Source organism: Gouania willdenowi, chromosome 6 (genome assembly GCF_900634775.1).
Source record: "Gouania willdenowi chromosome 6, fGouWil2.1, whole genome shotgun sequence".
In the NCBI taxonomy this organism is placed as follows: domain Eukaryota; kingdom Metazoa; phylum Chordata; class Actinopteri; order Blenniiformes; family Gobiesocidae; genus Gouania; species Gouania willdenowi.
In genome coordinates this window covers 28838740-28857573 of record NC_041049.1, presented here as the reverse complement: position 1 = coordinate 28857573, position 18834 = coordinate 28838740, and the positions used below count along the sequence as shown (strand labels likewise).

At 38.8% G+C, this 18834-nt stretch overlaps 2 protein-coding genes across 7 annotated transcripts in view; one reads left to right on the top strand and one right to left on the bottom strand.

Moving 5' to 3' along the window:
* Nucleotides 1-1171: 1171 nt before the first annotated feature.
* Nucleotides 1172-10779, bottom strand: rcn2 (reticulocalbin 2). Of its 2 annotated transcripts, none has more exons than XM_028449015.1 (8): nt 10755-10779; nt 8338-8475; nt 8160-8262; nt 7889-8085; nt 5791-5904; nt 5629-5722; nt 5397-5536; nt 1172-2579 (listed from the first exon to the last, which is right to left on the bottom strand). In XM_028449015.1, the coding sequence occupies exons 2-8, from the start codon at nt 8473-8475 to the stop codon at nt 2436-2438; spliced, it is 930 nt and encodes a 309-aa protein (XP_028304816.1). In that variant the 5' UTR covers nt 10755-10779; the 3' UTR covers nt 1172-2435. The 2 variants fall into 2 exon arrangements, with proteins under 2 accessions (XP_028304816.1, XP_028304818.1); XM_028449017.1 differs by lacking the exon at nt 10755-10779 and adding an exon at nt 10616-10743.
* A 1205-nt stretch (nt 10780-11984) lies between these two features.
* The window catches only part of scaper (S-phase cyclin A-associated protein in the ER), an 86649-nt gene continuing 79799 nt past the window's right edge, over nt 11985-18834 (top strand). For 2 of the 5 annotated variants that reach the window (XM_028449013.1, XM_028449009.1), the window contains exon 1: nt 13795-14152. In XM_028449013.1, coding sequence (XP_028304814.1) covers nt 13982-14152 — 171 coding nt within the window. In that variant the 5' untranslated portion in view covers nt 13795-13981. Of the gene's footprint in view, nt 12007-13794; nt 14153-18434; nt 18831-18834 lie in introns of those variants that run through there. The other 3 variants (XM_028449014.1, XM_028449010.1, XM_028449011.1) reach the window with 2 other exon arrangements.

Sequence of the window (18834 nt, the reverse complement as noted above, 5' to 3'; positions counted from 1 at the left end):
TAAATAAAATATATTATTGATGGGACAAGCGAGATTTCCTTTAGTGTGAAAAGGACAGTATAAGTTCTCACTTTGAAAAGGTAAATTTACGAGGTACATCATTCACTAACCCGGTCCATGGTTATCTTTTTTAAGCTACTATTTTAATTCAATACAGAAATTTGAAGGTAGTATACAGTATGGACACGAAACAGGCTGATAAGTGAAACCGCACTGATCATCTGATTGGTCACTGTTTAAAAAGCAGGAAAAACCTGAATTTTCAGCTCGTGTGCAAACAGATACCACATTTACGCAAAACTTTTTTTCAAGGAATCAATGCTCTAACTGTAAAAATGATCTAAATCTCTGTCAGACTCCTGTCAGCCAAGGCAAGTTTATCTCTCTGGACCACTGAACTCACGTGCGAGAACTGAGATTTCCGCGAGCGTGAAAGTGACTAAGCCAGACACCTGTGTGCAAGATAGCAGCTGTTAGCGTTTAAAGGCAGATTTTGTATGGTTGGCAAATATTCATTTATCAAGACAAAAATACAAAAGACATCTAGACAGCCTGGAGATGTTGGTAATTTATTTTCAACAATGATTTATTGGCATTTTTTAATGAAAATGTATCATGGCACGTTCACACCAAATGCGTCCAAAGCGTCAACAGCATCAGGTTTACATAGACAATATATGGTGAACACGCTTCTAGGGAGCATCCCACTGCGCGTCCCGCACCTCCTGTGCATCGCGTTTTGAAGCTTTTCGCACGGCAGACGCTGGAGTTGGGATTGTTGAACTTTTGGAGCATATCGCGGAGCGTCGAACAATCAGGAGCTTTCCCCAACCGTGACGTATTCAGAATAATGAGAAAAACAGCCTAACCGGAGGCAGAGACAGATGGACAGGCGCTCTTCTGTTGGAATAGAGCGCCTGTAGTTGGTGTCCTGGTAGGAGATGCGAGGACCAATGCGGGTCAGCAGGTCGTCAAACTGTGCACGGGAGAGACGGTAGAAGCTCTGGTGAATCCAGAAACGCCGCCGAGGCGCAAATAAAACCAAGCCACTCTCTGGATAATGTAGAGCCGATGAACGGGGGACGGAGGCAGCGTGTTCAGCAAGGAACTCCAAACTTTATTCTCCATTCACCCACACTTCTCTATAGCCCTCTAACATCACAGTGCACACACTGAGTCACACCAAAATACATCCTCAACACAATGTTCCCCAACACTTCACAGTCGCTGGGTGAATTATGAACGTAACTGATCGCCACAATATCATCCATTGTATGAACACCTCTCCTCGACGCGAGTCCCGAGCATCTCCGACGCTGTTGACAAGCGTCCAACTATGCGCGTGAGGCACGATTTTGATGCACGAAACGCATTTGGTGTGAGCGTATCATTAGAGCAAAACATTCTGCCTGTCCCTCTCACAGGGTTCACTGTGTTGCACCCTAATCAAAATCTGTGGAAGTGTTTGAGAAAATCAAGGCAGATTACGTGTCTAAAAACATGTCTGTGCTGTAATAAAGTTAAACTGACTGATCAGAGCGATGATCATTGTCCGATGAATTACAATTTTATACTCTGCAATTATGTGCCTGCATTTCTGCAGCAAAAGCATTGCCAGGATCTCCATGTTTGTGATTGGTCAGACGCAGCAAACTCTGCCCCTTTTATGTAAGGGCATGCAGCCAGATTGGAATCACCTGGCTTAAGTTAACGTATTGATAACCAGCTTCGTAGTACAGCTGCTCAGAGATTGAGAATGTTTGGTTAGGTGAAGCCCGCTAACGAAGAGATACCCCAAATATATTTATCCAGCTTTATAGTACAGACACAAAACAATAAAAATAAACAAAATGACCCAAAAACACAACAAAAAGAAACAAAATGTCAACAAAAATGCACAAAACCCCTGTCCAGGGTGTAGCCCCACCTACCGTGCGATGACGGCTAGAGATAGGCACCAGCAAACAAAACAATATACAAAATGACTCAGACACACAAAATTACAAAAAAAAAATAAACCAAACAACAACAAAATGACAACCAAACCACACTAACCCTTTGTTCTTTCCTGTGTTAATGCTCAGATTGGTCATTATTTTAAATGCGACTCTCAGATCACATACAATCACATGTTTGTGGCCCAGCTATGATAGAAGATGCCCATCTGTGCCTTGAACCATCTTTAATAGAAGTTGACTGCTGAAAATAGCCCACAGTAGCTGCATCTCTGGAGACGCTCTCACCCAATAAAGGCCCTTAAACTGTCTCAAATCCTCATCGCTGTCCATTTTTCTTTCTGTCAGGTCAACTTGGAGTAAAAAGCAATTTATGGCTGATCAGTGTGGTAACTATCCACTAATCACGACAGTAGGAAGATGTGACTTTTAGCGTGACAGTGAGCACACACTCCCAGAAACAAGCATGAGGACATGCAATCACAATTCATCGTGTGTCACATGCAGGTGTCTGCCATAATCCGTCACTTCACTGTTCAAAAAGATTTCTTGATTTCTTAAAACTTCAGCCTGGGATATGTGCCCGTCTCCATCCTGGTCCATTTCAGTGATAAGGTGAAGAGCCTGGAGATGACAAGAAACCAAAAACAAGGTGTTAACAAACATAATTCAGTGCAGAACACTCAGCTAAAGAGTGAGAGAGGCCCCATTGGGAATAGACCACACCTGAGCGCCAAACAGGAGGGAGCTAATCATTCACAGCCTAAACACACACTGACAACACTGGGATGTGAAGACGCAAACTGGAAGGCCGGGGGGCTTAAAAGAAACATGCTTACAGGTTAAACTCCAACCTTGGGGTTGTGACCTCATGTTGGGTCATCTGGAAATAAAATGGGTTTGCCTGAAATGTCTAGTATTAATAAAATAAAAAAATACTGATTAAAATTATGAAAATATTTTTCTATTGTATTATTTATTTTTATTTATCTACTTTGCACAATTAAAGAAACAATACATAATATCAAAGAAATAGACATACAGTGCAGGAAGAAGCAGAAAGCTCAAAGAGATTAAATAATGTATTATTCTTTTTCAATTGAAAAACACCACATACAACTTCTAACAACTGTATTCTATACTTTCACTTTCTCAAATATAAATTTAGTTCAAATAAAAAGCTGTATAAAAACATCTTATATTGTCACTTTGTGCACTAATCCTTACTACTGTCTATTTGTAACACAGTATAACAAATGTGATCAAAAAACTGATTTTAGAGGAAAAAAAAAAGTCTCAGGGGTGGCCAGAAATTTTGTAACGTAAGAAAGCGGTCATGACCCAAAAAAGGTTGGGAACCACTGAGTTAAAGCCTGGTTTCTTCAAGCAGTGTCTGACCACTCTGGCTTTTCTAATTACATCAAACTCTTCTCAGCTTGAAGAGCAGCAGATCAGCAAAGACAACTGACAATAACTGGGTTTCCATTACACACTTTTACAAAATAAAAGCGTTATTTCTACAAAGTATAATTGCGCTTTGAACGTGTTTCCATTGAACGTTGTTCTGGGCAGCAGCCTCGTAACTCCCGTGAAATCTCATCCCGTGAAACTTTGCTGCAGGAAGACGGACGCTCAGAACCTCCATATAACACTCTGTATTCTTTTGTTGTTTCACGTCTAATGCTAAGAAATGTCCCGGTCTGCTCTTCTGTTTACATGTACGGCGTCATGTTTTCATGGCCAAGTGACAAGGGACCTCACATCATGGGATCAGGTATGTCACGTGTGTTTCCATAGCACTTTTGCGACACATTTCAATATCGAAACGTCTGAAATTCCTCCTCATGAAAGCGTAAAACATTTCAGCGATATTGGAGAGTTTTTTCAAAATTCATGTGTTTCTATTATCAGTTTTTTATGGAGCTATTTAGATTTTGCACATTTCCAAGGGTAATGAAAATCGTTAGAGACAGCTCAAGTGCATGCCGTGATATTGATCAGAGTTACTGATCAGAGATGTGTGGATGCATGCGCTGCAGCTTTTACTCTGAGTAAAGTAACTCTCAATTAGTAACTCTGTGATCAACATCACTGGTCTCCGACAGAAATCTGTAATGTGCACTTACCTTAAAGGGGAGGTATTATGTAAAATCAACTTTATCAAGATTTCTATCATGTTACTGTGTCATTCCCTCATTAAACACATGCCTGGAGTGTTGCCTTGGTTCATTCATGTATGTTTGAGTAATCTTTAAAAACTCTGACAGCATCCATTTTAGGTGTAAATACACCTGAGTCCTCCTAGGAACGCCCTCACCTCCTAGAGACACCTCAGACCTTTCGTCACCACCCACCGCTCCACAGCAGAGCCCCTCCCCCTCCTATGTTCTCTTCCTTAGTTCAGCCCACAGCACCTGCCTCTGCTGATTTAGCTTTTCATTTACTTATTTTAAATACTTTTGTAAGAAACCCATGGCTTATGGTGTCTGTACTTATTAATGTACGTATTCAAATAAAAAATAAAAATGTAAATAAAACTCGTTCACCTCCCCAGCTCCGTCAAAACCCCTGCACTCACAACAAACAGCTGAGAGATTGGTTTACTCTGCTCATCGTAGCAGCTGAAAGTGGATTAATAAGTACAGAGACACAATGCGATCCCTATTCTAAACTATAGCGCCAGCAGCAGCAGCACGAGTAGGCGTGTGTGTGTGTGTGCGTGTCGGTGACAAGGAAGAGATATCTCCGTCCGTACGTTAGCATTCCTCACTTTGATAATCATTCTAATGTATTGTAGCGATGTAAAAATGTAGAAAGTAACCAAATACAGTGTACAGAAAAACAGAAGTAAACAACATCCATGCGTGTTTGTATGAGTACTGAAGGGGGAGTGTTCATGGGCGCATCAGACAAGCTTTAATTTTGCCCCGGTAAGTTGCAGCTGTGTCATTGTAGCAGAGCGTGAGGGACAGGCTGCTGTGTACTCTACACACAGTGGACAGAGCAGGGAAGGGGGAGGTCTGTGCAAATCCAGGGACACACCCCCCCAAAACAGAGCGTTGTCACAGAACTCGTTTTTACAGGGTATTAAACCTCTTCTGTTCCTTAATTCATGTTATGTTTTGACCAAACACCAGCACAGATATGTCATTTAGACCACAGGGAACTGTTTTAAAAAGTGAACATTTTTCATAACATGTCCCCTTTAAACAGTGTCAGATAATGTGGCTGAGCCGCTGCTCTTCAAGCTAAGCAGAGTTTGATGAATCGGAAAAAAACAACATGGTCAGAGGGGCGTGGCTAAATTTTGTAAACCTGGATATTTTAAGCCTACTTAAATAAAATATCCCTCTGATGTCAGACAATAAAAGATATATAACAATGAATTAAAAAAAAACAAACCTTGATTAGACTTGATGAAACTAATGTACTGTATCTCACCTCTTCTCTCGCTGAGCCGTAGCTATTAGGTGCCACCCAGCGAAGCTGCTCGTCTCGATTCAGCCTTCCATCTTTATCCTGGTCGTAGAGTTCCTTAAATCGCACAGTTTCCTCAATCTCCCACTGAGATGGTGAATTATCTGATAACCCAAGCAAATATTATGAAGATAATATTATGAAATATTATCTTCAGGTGGCTGACAGCAGAGTAGGAAGAGCACTGATCTCTCACCTTCACCTCGCACCTCTCCAATGAATTCACTCAGAGTAATGAATCCATCTTCATCTCTATCATATTCACTAAGTACGTCTTCAATTGCAAAATCCTTTTAGAGAGCAAAGTCAAATCAAGTCTTTGAGACAAAAATATTCTGATTGTTTTATAGTGACTCACTGCCATGTGGTCCACTTCAGAAGGATGTGTGAAGGCGAGAAACTCTGTGACATTCAGACCAGGTGTATCATCCACATCAGCAAAATCAAAGCGCCGCTTCTCCTTCAGGTGAAGCTGATGGAGATAGAAGCCAGGACAAGGATTGGCTGACAGACACACACCATAAGGCCTGTTTGTAAACATTAGTGTCTAACTTGCCTCATAATAATAAGTAAATGTGCTCACTGATGTGCTTTCTGCATTATAAGCCGCCACTTTTGAATCAGCAGTAATGATTACAAAATTGCAACACTCGGTGAAGTCACTAGTTCAATGTTTATAGCAGTGGTTCTCAAACTTTTTAGGCTCAAGTACCTCCTTTCTCTTATTTCTGAATCCAAGTACGCTCTTTGTCCGACGACGACATTTTGCTTAGAAAACTATTTAAAAACAACTATAGAGCATAATGATAGAATGAAGGAATGATAACACACATTTTAAAGAATCTGTTTTTGTAAATAACTGGAAATAAACAGTATTTAGTGCAGTGGTTCCCAACATTTTTGGATCGTGACCCCATTTTTATATCAAGAATTTCTCGTTACGCCAAAGACAATTTTTTTTCTAGAATCAGATTTTGATCATGTTTGAGTTCAGTTTTTTCTTTTTCTGCATTTAACTTGAACTAGATTTATATTTCGCAAAGTGAAAGTATAGAAATACAGTTGTTTAAGATTGTGTATTGTTTTAATAGTAAGAATAAAAAAGAATAATGATTTAAAAAATTCAAAAATCTATTATAATTTTTGAGAAATTTCAGGCGACCCCAAAAGGTTGAAAAACCCTGATTTAGTGGCTCCTGAATGAATTTTTCTATAGTTTTTATAATTTTTATAATCATATTTGTTAATTTTCCACTTTCTCTCTCTCAAGTACGCCATGTAGTGCCTTTGCGTACCCCCATTTGTTACTTTGACCTTTTTTGATTCATCAAGCTTTACTTGAGACTTTATTTTTTAATATTTATATAAATTATATCACGGAAATACAGTTTGCACAAGTTTGCCTTGTCTTATTTATCATTGTGTTGACAGTTTTCTTATCATCTCCAAACAGAGGTAATATTTCCACAGGTGTCTATTTATTTGTTTGTCTATTAGCACGAATAAATCCAAAGTACTTCATGGATTTTAACTAAATTTGAATCAAAGATAGAACTTCCACTATGAAAGATTCCATTAAATATATGTACTGATTCTGGATCAATTTTAAAAATCCCTCTCTCATTATTGGCAAAATTTCAAAAATGAATATCCCGATTTGTAATTGACCCGATCTTTATCAAATTTGACTAAGTTATGTCAAGCTGGGTCATTAATAACCCCCAACAAGTTTCCTCCAGATCTGATCCAGATTGTGCATTTCAATGCAACTCTGCCCATTTGGACCCAAGTCAGGGGTCTGCAACCTTTACTCTAAAAGGAGCCATTTTTCCTCTTCTCACCTGGATTAGGTTTGTTAATGAAAACAATATAGTGTATAACATTCTATACAGTTAAAATTATATCAAATAATGTTATGTAAATGTGTTATAATTAATACCCTCTGTAATAAAATAGCAATTATTTATTCCAATATATTTTTAAAGCTATAGGGAGCCATTGCAAAAGAGTCAAAGAGCCACATGAGGCTCCAGAGCCACAGGTTGCAGACCCCTGCCCTAAGTGATCAGGATCACTGATCCAGATAACTGCCAATAACTGGCAGAAGGGAGATTTGGAGCTTGGTGGAGGTTTGCACTCTGTGACGGCTCTTGTTTACAGTCCTTATGTTGACAGAGTTAGTAATTAAAGTTCCTTATTCTAATTTATAAGTGTTCTACCTGTTTGTCTTGAATCATATTTTGGGTATTAGAAGAATTTGTTTTTATGTACAGTATATATCCGGTGTATCCCCTTGTTCTAAGTTCAAACATCGGCCGATACATTGGTTATCAGCCAATACATCGGATATCGTTTTTTTTTAAAACCCCCCAATGTTGGTATTGGCATCGTCTCTAAATCATCTCATATCAGTCATGCTCTAGCTCAAATACACTGCAGTGGCATCTAATATTTACATGTCTGAGTGACTCTTGCTCCGGATCGTCCAGAATGTCGTTTTCATCAAAGCTGCCGAGCTGCCCGTGAGCTGCTGTATTGTATTCCTCCCATGTCACCATACCATCCTTGTTCCCATCAAACTCTGGGAAGCGCTCCTCTGCATCATCCAGAGCATATTTTCTGTAAACTTGCTGAATCCACAGTGTTATCTCCTCTAAAAAAAGACAAATATAGAATGAAACAGTATCCTTGGGTTATGCTTGATGGTTGGCATAAACCCAAAGTCACCTGCACTCAGAAGATTGTCACCATTGGTATCAATGTTTCTCACTATTTGCATCATTTTCTCCTTCTGCTCGGCAGGGTTCAGCTTTTTGATCTCTTCTGTATTCTGGAAATGCATCAAATAAGTTGAGAAAGTGAGAAATGAAGAGTGCTGAAAGCAGATTCAAAGCTAAAAACACACCTGCTCTCCCAGCAGCGTTTCCATGTCATGGTCAGGGTTGTGCTGCTGGTCAACATAATGGTCTTCATGAACATGTTTGGAGTAACTTAGTCCAAGTCCAAGGTGGACGCACACGATTAACAAGTGAGTATTTAACATCTGAAGAACAAAACACAGAGGTCAAGTCAAGTTTATTATTATAGATAATTTCATGTATAGGACAATTCAAAGTGCTTTACAAAAAACAAAGAACAAGCATCACAGTAGAACTATAGCAAACCATAAAATGACATGTAAAAATGAAGGGGAAAAGTGGAGTTTGTTCCACAGATGAGGAGCATAGACATAGTTTTTGTTCTGGGAACATAAAGCAGGTCTGTCCCAGACGACCTGAAGCAGGGCTCGAGACTGCGACCAAAATGGTCGCATATGCGAGTATTTTGTCAGTATGTGCGAATTATAATTTTATCTGGTCGCATCCGTGCAAGTTCGTATGGGTGACATTATTTTATACGAAGCAGCTGAGCGCTTCGTCACGTCCCAGAGTGCACTTCTCTTTCTCTCTCTGCGCTGCGGGAATACCGTAAAACTGTCTATAAACAGGCACTGCAAATTGGCTGGCAGCTAGGTTGACCGAGGATTTCAGAGTGGAGGCTGGCTTGACCGCGGTGCTGCGGGTGAGGACACGGTGCACGCTCACGCAACTTTGCTGTGGGTAATGCGAAGGTGAATGTGCAAAGGATAAACACCAGTGTGCTCCTTTGGAGTGCGCGCAGTCTGCGAACGGAGCCAGGCATAACGAGCCGTTCACTGAGTGCTCGCTCACATTGAGGGCAGCAATAAAAAGGAAGAATGTGCTGAGCTCAGCGATAGAACGTACACGCTCATCAGAATCAGCATGGAGGGACCAGAACTGATGGACTATGATGCAAGGCCAGATGTTCAGCTGTGGTTCTCCCAGGGCAGGGGTCTGCAACCTGCAGCTCTGGGACCTAATGTGGCCCTTTGACTCTTATGCAATGGCTCCCTAGCTTAAATTTAAAATAAAAATTTAACTAAAAAATAAAAATAAACAATGTATATATATATATATATATATATATATATATATATATATATATATATATATATATATATATATATATATATATATATTTTACAGAGGCTAACTAATGACAAATAAAATCAAGATATAACAACTTGTTAACCTAAAATAATTCACATTGTGCAATGACTCAGCACCTTCCTATTTCACCTCCTGCAACATCTACAGACCATCAACTTTCCTGCCCCTGTGATTAACCTTAAGTTTTAAATCCCTGGTAAGATAATTAAACCAACAAAAACACTATTCTGGAAAAAAATAGAGATTTTAATTGTGTGGGAACAGATTCATTTAACCACCAATATTCAAGTTAAATATGCATGATTTATGTGTGGCAAGACATGAGCAATTAGCATTGATCACATGTGTTATCAAATTTTCTTTCAAATACATTAACTAAAAAAAAAAATCTTCTTTCTATAACATTGTGTTCATGTAAACTGAGATGCGTAAGCATTTGAAGATGCAAGACACTGTTTTATTTCTTGATGTTAATTTATTTTATTTTAAACTATTTTTAAGTTTCCATTTACATGATCAATATAAATCACATCAAATTAAATCAAACAATATTCTATATAATTTTAACTGTATATAATTTAATACACTGTATTGTCTTCATTGAGAAGGTATTTTTTTTGGCTCCAGGAGGACTTTAATCCAGGTGAGATGAGGTTAAATGGTTCCTTGTAGAGTAAAGGTTGCAGACCCCTGACCAGGGGAAGATGGTTAGGAGACCCCACTATAAGAGCTGGACCCTCTGAATTTAATTCCATGGGGTGAAGCAATGTAGATGCTAAGTTGGTTATGCTACTGTTAAGTTAAGTCAAGTACAGGCTTTCTGCAAGCTAAAAAAACAGAATACATGTAACCTGTTGTTATGCGTTGCTGTTATTTAAAATTTTTTTTACATCTTCTTTTAAAATTATATAAAATAAATGACCTGTTATTTCAGCCACTGCTTGTTGCAGAAAAACTTAATATTGACACTAAAACATTAAGCAAATATCATATCTCGAGTAATTGTCAATCTTTACTTCATACAAAACTACGATACGCCAGTTAAGCACTTTCAGTAATGTTAAACACTTTGAAATGTCTTCTGTATGAAATGCGCTACACAAATACATTTGCCTCGCCTTGCCACGCGCATGCGCACCTGTAACACTGCGCTTATACAGTTTATTTTCTTACTTTAGAAAAAGGAGCGAAGCTTTAAGGACATAGAAACAAGAGCGGCTTTAAAAAACAGAATAAGGTAATCTTGTAAAAGATGCACAACAATGACAGCTGGACAAGCAATAAAAAGCGGCTGAATCAGTGTTAGCATTACCTTGGAAAGTTCTACGTGATGACGATTAAAGTTAGAAACTTGGAGAATCATTTCCTGTCAGAAATTTCAAAATAAAAGATGTTAGCTAGCGCGACAAAAATGAGTGGTTATGTTAAATAATGCAGGTGTACTGAAAACCTAAGACTATAGAATGGAATAATACAATATAGAAAACAAGTGTGTGTGTCCTAAGTTACAGGAACACAAAATTGAGTTTCCCAATAAAAACGTACCAGAACAAAATACATGAATATAACCAGTTTATTGCAACACAATATCCATAACCCAAATACAAACGTAGATACACAACCACTGGACCAAGGATGACCAAGATTATCAACCATATACTTGTCCCTGCCTTATGTTATATTCTCCTCTTTATTTGCATCTTTATGTGACTTTGCAGGTTCAGATGTGTGAGGGATCTTCATCAATATGTTTCCTCAGTATTTCAAATGACAGAAGTCAAGAAACATCATTACAGGTCTCCTTTAAATTTTTTTGTAGTGATATAGAAATGCTTGGTAAATATCGACAAAGTGAAAATGCATGCATTGTAAATATTATTTTCAACTCTACAATTGATTTAATGTGATCATAGTGAAAATATCTGAGCTGTGAACATCAATGGCTTCATAAATAAAAGGCAGTGGTTATCCGTACGGTTTCCGTATCAAGATACCGACATTCTATCCATACACAGTGCCCCTATTTGGCCAGTTTAGGTCACGTGATAGGTCAGTCATTGGTCAGTTCAGGTTGCGTAACTAAGACTAAACCTTACCCTGAACCTAACTCTAACTTTAACCCTAAAATTGTTGCGATATTGGGTTATAACCTAACCCTAAACCTAATTCTAACCCTAACCCTAAAATGCTAGACACGTGTACTTCGGTAACGTACCAATAGCACCGGGGTTTGTCCATACGGCAACCATACAAATAGACACTTTCTAAATAAAAAGCACATGGCATCATAAGTAAAATTAAAATGTGCTTCTTTTGAAGTTGGGTTTTTATCAAACTTGTGCTGTTTCAGATATTTGCATTTAAATGTTCTCTCCTCTTTTATCCTGTGGCCAAATAGCAGGAAATCAGGACTTGACTTTGGCCCTGCTCTCAGGGCCAGCAGCTCCAGATCCTACACTAGGACTCCAGCCCTTCACCCTTCATCTGTTACTCAAATTAATGATGGAATCTTCTGATAGAGTGGCTCAGACAACAGTCTGATGGATGAAACAGTAGCAATAAAGGTGAGGCAACAAATATTGCAAGCAAGATATCATGATATTAAAACGTCACAAGATACTACAAGATGACAATTTCAGTTGTCAGACGTTTTGATCCAATGCGACGTACAGCCCAAACAGTTAGAGTTAAGGAACTTACTCAACATCCCTCAGTGATGGTCCAGGTTGGATTTATATCAATGACCTTCTCATTACAAGCAGCTTCCTTAACCGTTAGCCCACCCATCAAAAGATATTTTTGTTTGGTGGAGCCTAGCTTAAATTCCATCCCTGCAACATCAGTCCTAAGTGAGTATGTCTTTTTAACTGCAAGAGACATTAGTCAATGTACAAAGGTCTCAATTACTATAGACCTGCTAATGTTGTAGAAAAAGAAAATGTCCATATGTTAAATATGGGCTATGTAAAAATAATGTTTTCATGCAAAGTTAATGCACAGGAATATTTATTAAAGAACGTCATGATGATAACTCGATTTGATATGAATTTTAGACTGGCATGAACTGTTAGTCTGTGTTTTTGGTTTTTCGTTTGCACTTCCAATAAGACAAATTGGTCTTATTTAGGCTATTGCTTATATTAATTATTTTTTAATATTCCTATTGAGTTCAAAAGCCTGAGTTAGTACCTGTATTTAAGGATGCCCAGTGTTAAAGTAAAATAAAATCATGGTTATTTTTCCCACTGCAATTTATTTGTCTTTTTTCCCCTTCCAAAAGTAGCGTCTTGTATCGTTATCATGAGCCCAGTATCATTTCAACAGATGTTTAAACAGGATGTTTACATCTGGAATTTTTTACATTAAAAAAAAAAAAAAAAACATTTTCAACTTATTTAGAAAATTTTGAAAACACATCTTTTTAAATATGTACATTTGTAAATGAAAAGTTTTGGCAAAATTACCAAACTTTAATCTTTTTTAAACCAAACTTAATCTGTCAAAACTCAAAAAATGGAAACCACGATCTTGACCCAAAAGTTTTTTGTGTGTAAAATATAGCTTATTTTCAAAGGAAGAGAAAACACATCTTTGAACTCCTACCTACCTGTTCAACACCACTGCGTAACTCAGTAACACTGATACCCCCCACCAAACATATCACTTCATTTGTCATTTGCACATTGTTGTGTTTTTTATGCCGTTGTTGTTTTGTTTTTGTTTTAAATTTTATTTTACTTTATTTCATTTTAATCTTTTTCTAATTTATGTCCATCCCACAGTTGTATATTGGCACTATTATCCTATGTTGGTATTTATTTTTGTTCTTACTCTTTACTTTTTGCTATACTATGACGTTGCTGCAACGTCTGAATTTCCCCTGTGGGGATCAATAAAGGTTTATTCTATTCTATTCTACGGAGCTCTATTCTATTCTATTCTATTCTATTCTAGTCTATCTAATTAACTTATTACTACATCTTTTTTTATCTAAGAAAACAAACATTGTTTTAATAAAATAAAGCCAACTGTGAAGTTAATGTGCAGTACAGTAACCATCCTCTCTCTGCTCATATAATATTTGAAGGAATTATCTACTTAGCAACGTTCCTTTAGAATACATTACGGAGCCAAAAGCCTTCCAGTGGATTTTATTTTGAAGACATAGACAGTACTTCCTACAATAATTCTCACAACAAATTGCGATATCAACCAAACTTCATGACCGTCCCGCCCAATGGCGTGGTTGCCATGGTAGACAATGTCGTAGTCCCGCCCAAGTGAATTAGGCCCCGCCTCTTGACCTGGACAATACAGTACATGATTGGCTGAAATCTATGTCCCTTGTATAGCAGGGGAAAGTAATTGGACAGAACCGACCCTCGTAAAAACTAAAACTTACCCTCTTTGACGCATGTTAGAGTGTCCTCTGTGTCATGCCATTATTTGACATGTTGTTTTAGCTAGCACTGACATTTAGATAGCCTGCGTTTGCTGGCTTTTTTCTCTGTCAGTAGCGTTGAAAGGTAAGGCGGGTGGATGTCTAAAGACAACCGTCACGATGGGCGACGGCGCGGTGCCGCGGGGCAGCACCGTCTCGGCCCGCGGGTTAGTCAAGGAGGGGACGGGAGAGAAAGATCCGGGAGCAACAGCTCCGGCTCCTCGCATGGAGGAGGCAAAGGCAAGAACGCATCGTTAACTGCTTTAAAGGTAGGTTCTGTTTTAGAGAGGAGCAGCTAATGTACCGAGATTATAGTTTAATCTCTTTGTCAGTGAGTGTATGACAGGTTTTAATGTCCTTATTGGGAGACATTTTTGACTTCCTTACACTCTGGTCAAACTTGTCCATGATAAGAAGATGCTGTCAATACCTGCTGCTTATTGCAAATGTGTCAAACTTAAGGCCCAGGGGCTAGACACGGTCCTTTGTAGCATCCAATTTGGCCACAGAAGAAAGATAAATGATTGTATAAACTAGTGCAGTGCCCGTAGTAGGTAGTATGTATTGCTATAGAAAAGTGGGAGGTTTAATATTTAGCACTGTAATATAGGCTAGCATACATCTGCAGCTTGCTGAGGTGTGTGTGTGTGTGTGTGTGTGTGTGTGTGTGTGTGTGTGTGTGTGTGTGTGTGTGTGTGTGTGTGTGTGTGTGTGTGTGTGTGTGTGTGTGTGCGCCTATTATTATTACTCACATTAGTTACAAACTTGCTCACTGAGGACACCTGCTTGTCAATATTTACTTTTTTTTTTTTAGGATATTAGATTTACTTTAGTCGTTTTTAAAAAGCCCTTTGCACAGTCATTTTTGTAGATTCTACGCAACTTTCAACCAATCCTGCATTAAAATGACTACCTGTCAACATTGAGCTTTTATGCAAAGCTGCATTTAAAACAATTTTATGAAATAATTTATGAACAGTATCATTGCAGTCCAAATAAATCCGACGTTGCACACCCTTGAACCAAGCAGCAGCCATGTTGAGGTCAATCTGAGCCTGATTCGCTGAGATATTTGAGGAACAGACAGACAGACACACACAGACAGAGATTCCTTGATTTATAGATAGATCACCAACTAATTCCGTTGTAGATATCATTACTCACAAATTCAATGAATTTCCACATTATATGGTGGGCTCGCAGCTTTCCTGTGCTTATATGACATGATGGAAGTAAACACAACTTGAAGTTTGAAACAGTGTTATTAGGTAAAAAATCCATAATCATCTTTGAGCATATTGTAATCCAACGTGTTCTGAGTGGTCAGTGAATCTCTTCTCCTTCTCCTGTAAATGAGCTTTAGACATTCAAGAGCATGACGCTGGACTTCAGCCAATCAGAGATATTTCTACCAACAGGGCGATCCCATGAGCTGTTTTAAGCATTACTATTGGCTGCTCGAGCTGCTTGTCAAAAGTCGATGTGCGTTCTGGATCTGAGAGTAGGGACAGTTCCATGGCAAAACAAGAGGAAAACGTAAGACTGAGGTGGCGAAGCAACAAAATAAAGGCACAAACGTGTTCAGGAGGAACAGACTCCGCGGAGGTTCCACTGACGCGGTACGTGCGGTGGACTGCACGTGATCCGCTTTCAGTCCGTGCGCAGTCTGCCCGGAGTCAGAGAGAGATAGTGATCACAAATGGAATATATAGCTTGTAAAACTAAGAGAAACATTATCTATGGTGGAGACAGAGAACAGACCCATTTAATTTGCAATGTGTATGTGTGTGTGTCTGCTCTGATCAGCTGGGCTCGGCCGCATCTCGGCTGCTTGTGTGTGAGGAGCAGCTCTGAGCCTCTTACTGTCCTCACAGCAGTGAGTGATACGTGTTTTCATGTCTCTAAAACATCAGAAAACTTTCTAATAACACAAGATGAAGTTCCTACATTTGTTACTGGTTTAAATGGAGAAAACAGTCGCAAAGAGTTCCACAGTTGTGCGGTTGTACGCAAGTGTTCCCAAGAAGACCAGTGAGTTTAGTTGGGGGGGGGGGCATCTCATGATTCTGCAAACTGCAGCTTTAAGTGTCGTTTGTTACCCTAACCCTAACTCTTTGTTATCCTAACTCTTCGTTACCCTAACACTACCTAACCCCTCTAGATCCCTCCACCTAACTCAAAAAATGCCAACATAGCTCCAAAGGTCTCATAATTTAGCAAACGACACTTAATGACAGTCTTCATGACACCTTATTTATGCTAATGACAGCGTATTAGCGTAATGTCAGCCTTATGTATAAAACTTAAAATAAAGTGTGACCATAATTTTTTATTACAAATTGTTGAAATAACCTAACATTTTTCTAAAATTCTACAATTTTCCTTAAATTGCTACACAAAATTTCCCTAAATTAAATAGAAATAGGTCACTAAATAAAGGAAATTTAAAGTGAAGATCTTGCATGGACTGATATCTGTCACCAGGCTGTTGCCTGGATATTGTTCGTGCCATGTATGCTGGTTAAAGTTGTAATCAGGCCTCAAAAGTTCCACCATGGCCCGAGGCTGACAGAATATGGCCCTTACCTGAATAAAGTCGATTTAGTTTTTTAAGCCCTAACCCATTACAGCCAGGCACTACACTATTCAATTTTGTGCACACACACAGCTCAAGAACGGGCAAAGAACGAGTCGTTTATACATTTCTTAAAATCAGTTATTCATTCACAAATGCGTCACCCGGCCACTCATTTGCCACACAGCGCCCGAGCCTGTGTAAAATGATAAAAATGAAGTCCAAACCTGACTTGTACCCGTCGGGTTTTGCCAGGTTCGGGCAGAGACCTTTAGCTTTACTGTGTAAATCATTTACATGTGAAAGTGCAAACCAAGGCCCAATAATGTTGTAATTAATAAAGTTTTCTAGTTTAAATTCTGCAGCCAAATAAAAATCAAACTGCTCTGTATTTGGTCTATTGTAACACATATTTTCTAGTGTCATACATTCATCAATGCAAGTTTGCAAAAAAAAAGTTAAAATCAACCAATTTCTACTAATAATATTATTTAATATTGTAATGAATTACCTTCATGATACCATAGCAGTGTTTCCCAGCCATTTGGCTTTCTGATATTAGAAGTACTGCTGTCATACTTGTTTAAATGCTACTTATTGCAACAACATAAATGTGTATCAAATCCACTGTCATTTCAGTCACTGTGGCTGTTGCTTTGTTAAAATTCTGAAAATTCCTTCAATGTCATTAGAAACATTTGAAAGAACAATCTTTTACTTTGTTTATCCTAGTTGACTTATCTGTCATCGTTGACTGGTAGATTTGCATGATATGAAACTAAGGCTGCAACGATTCCTCGAATACAAAAATAATCAATTATTTTTTTCTCTGCTTTAAAGCCTCATTTCTTATGATTTCTAACAGTTTGAGAAAGTGTTAGAAAGTGTAATTTTTATTTAACCTGTGTTTGTCACGAGAGACCCATTAATTAATGTCCAAATCACAGCTGTTTGTGGTTTTTTGATAGCATAACTATATTAGAATACAGGTAATCATTTAGCCTTTTTGGATTGGTGTTTCGTAGATGAGCTGGGTGTCCCGGTCCAATTGATATCAGCAAAAAAATCAAGGTTGACAACACTATATATATATATATATATATATAGTGTTTTTTTGAATTTATTAAGGTTATTTTTCAGGTTCTTCTAATTTATTCTTTATTCAGTTTATTCAATTGTAGAATATTGGGTAACTTTACTTGAAGTTTTATACATAAGGCTGACACTACTCTGTCATTATTATGACATGACACCTGTCATGAATAAGGCGTCATGAAGGCTGTCATTAGGTGTTGTTTGTTTCCCTAACCTCTAACCTTCCTAACCCCTCTAGATCCCTTCACCTAACCCAAAAATGCCAACATAGCTCCACAGGTGTCATAATTTAGCGAAAAATGTCAATTTAGTGAACGACATTTAATGACAGTGTTCATGACACCTTATTCATGCTAATGACAGCGTATTGTCAGTTTATGACATGTAACCCATTGGTTGATGATAATTGGCTCAGTTTGTCCTCGTACCTACATTTGCTGACTGTTGTTTTTTGTTTGAGTGATATCACTTGATCAAGACTTTTCTAACATTTCATTAAATCATAAAAGTATGTATGATTCGTTGCTGATGATATCGTTTCGGATCAATATGGGTATTGCATCATTATCTGTATTGTATCTGAAGTGGAAAAGCTTTATCAGGACACCCATACTCAGCAGTTTGTATCTTCTGCACTCAGTGTTTTTTCTCCTCAAATGGCTCATGAATCACTGCGTGTGGAGTCCAATCAGATCCAGAGCATCCCCTCCATGTGTTTTGTGTGCTTCTTTACCCTGCAGCTAATAACTATACTCAACTGTGACAACAGAGGAGGTGGGGGGCAGGGGGGCAGAGAAGCGAGCCTACTGTGTGCTCATGAATGTGAGAGTGAGAGTGTGAGAGAGAGACAGAGTGAGGGCTCAGATGCAGAGAGAGAAAGAGGAGAGTAGCAGTAAACAGAGGAAGCTGCATGAGGAGAGTTAGAGGCGGTGAATGGTCCTAAACCCTGCTGTTGCTGCTGCTGCTGCTGCTGCTAACTCATGCAGCGTTACACAGCACTGCAGCCTGAGATGGAACTAGCAGGACTGACAGACCAGTGAGCACGTGTCTGTCTCTGTGGCCGTTTGGAGAGGGCTTGACACAGCTGGGCACGTTGCTATAGCGGTACTGTGGACTACACAGTAGGAGTCTATTTCTGTCCGGCTGTCAGATGACGATGTCACCGTGCACAAGTGGCACTGCTGGTGAGGGGAAGCAGGTTGCCTGAAGTGGGGCTACTAAGTATGTCAGGAGTGGATCCAGACGAAGAACCTGCTTACAGACTCTACTTCTATTCTGTAT

Excerpts from the sequence above, each read along its gene's own strand:
- rcn2 (XM_028449015.1), bottom strand. The coding sequence starts at position 8,475 with ATGTTAAATACTCACTTGTTAATCGTGTGCGTCCACCTTGGACTTGGA. Across the intron at positions 5,723-5,790 it reads CTGAAGTGGACCACATGGCA|GATTTTGCAATTGAAGACGT; the intron begins GTGAGTCACTAT and ends GCTCTCTAAAAG. Across the intron at positions 5,537-5,628 it reads TGGAGAGGTGCGAGGTGAAG|ATAATTCACCATCTCAGTGG; the intron begins GTGAGAGATCAG and ends TTGGGTTATCAG.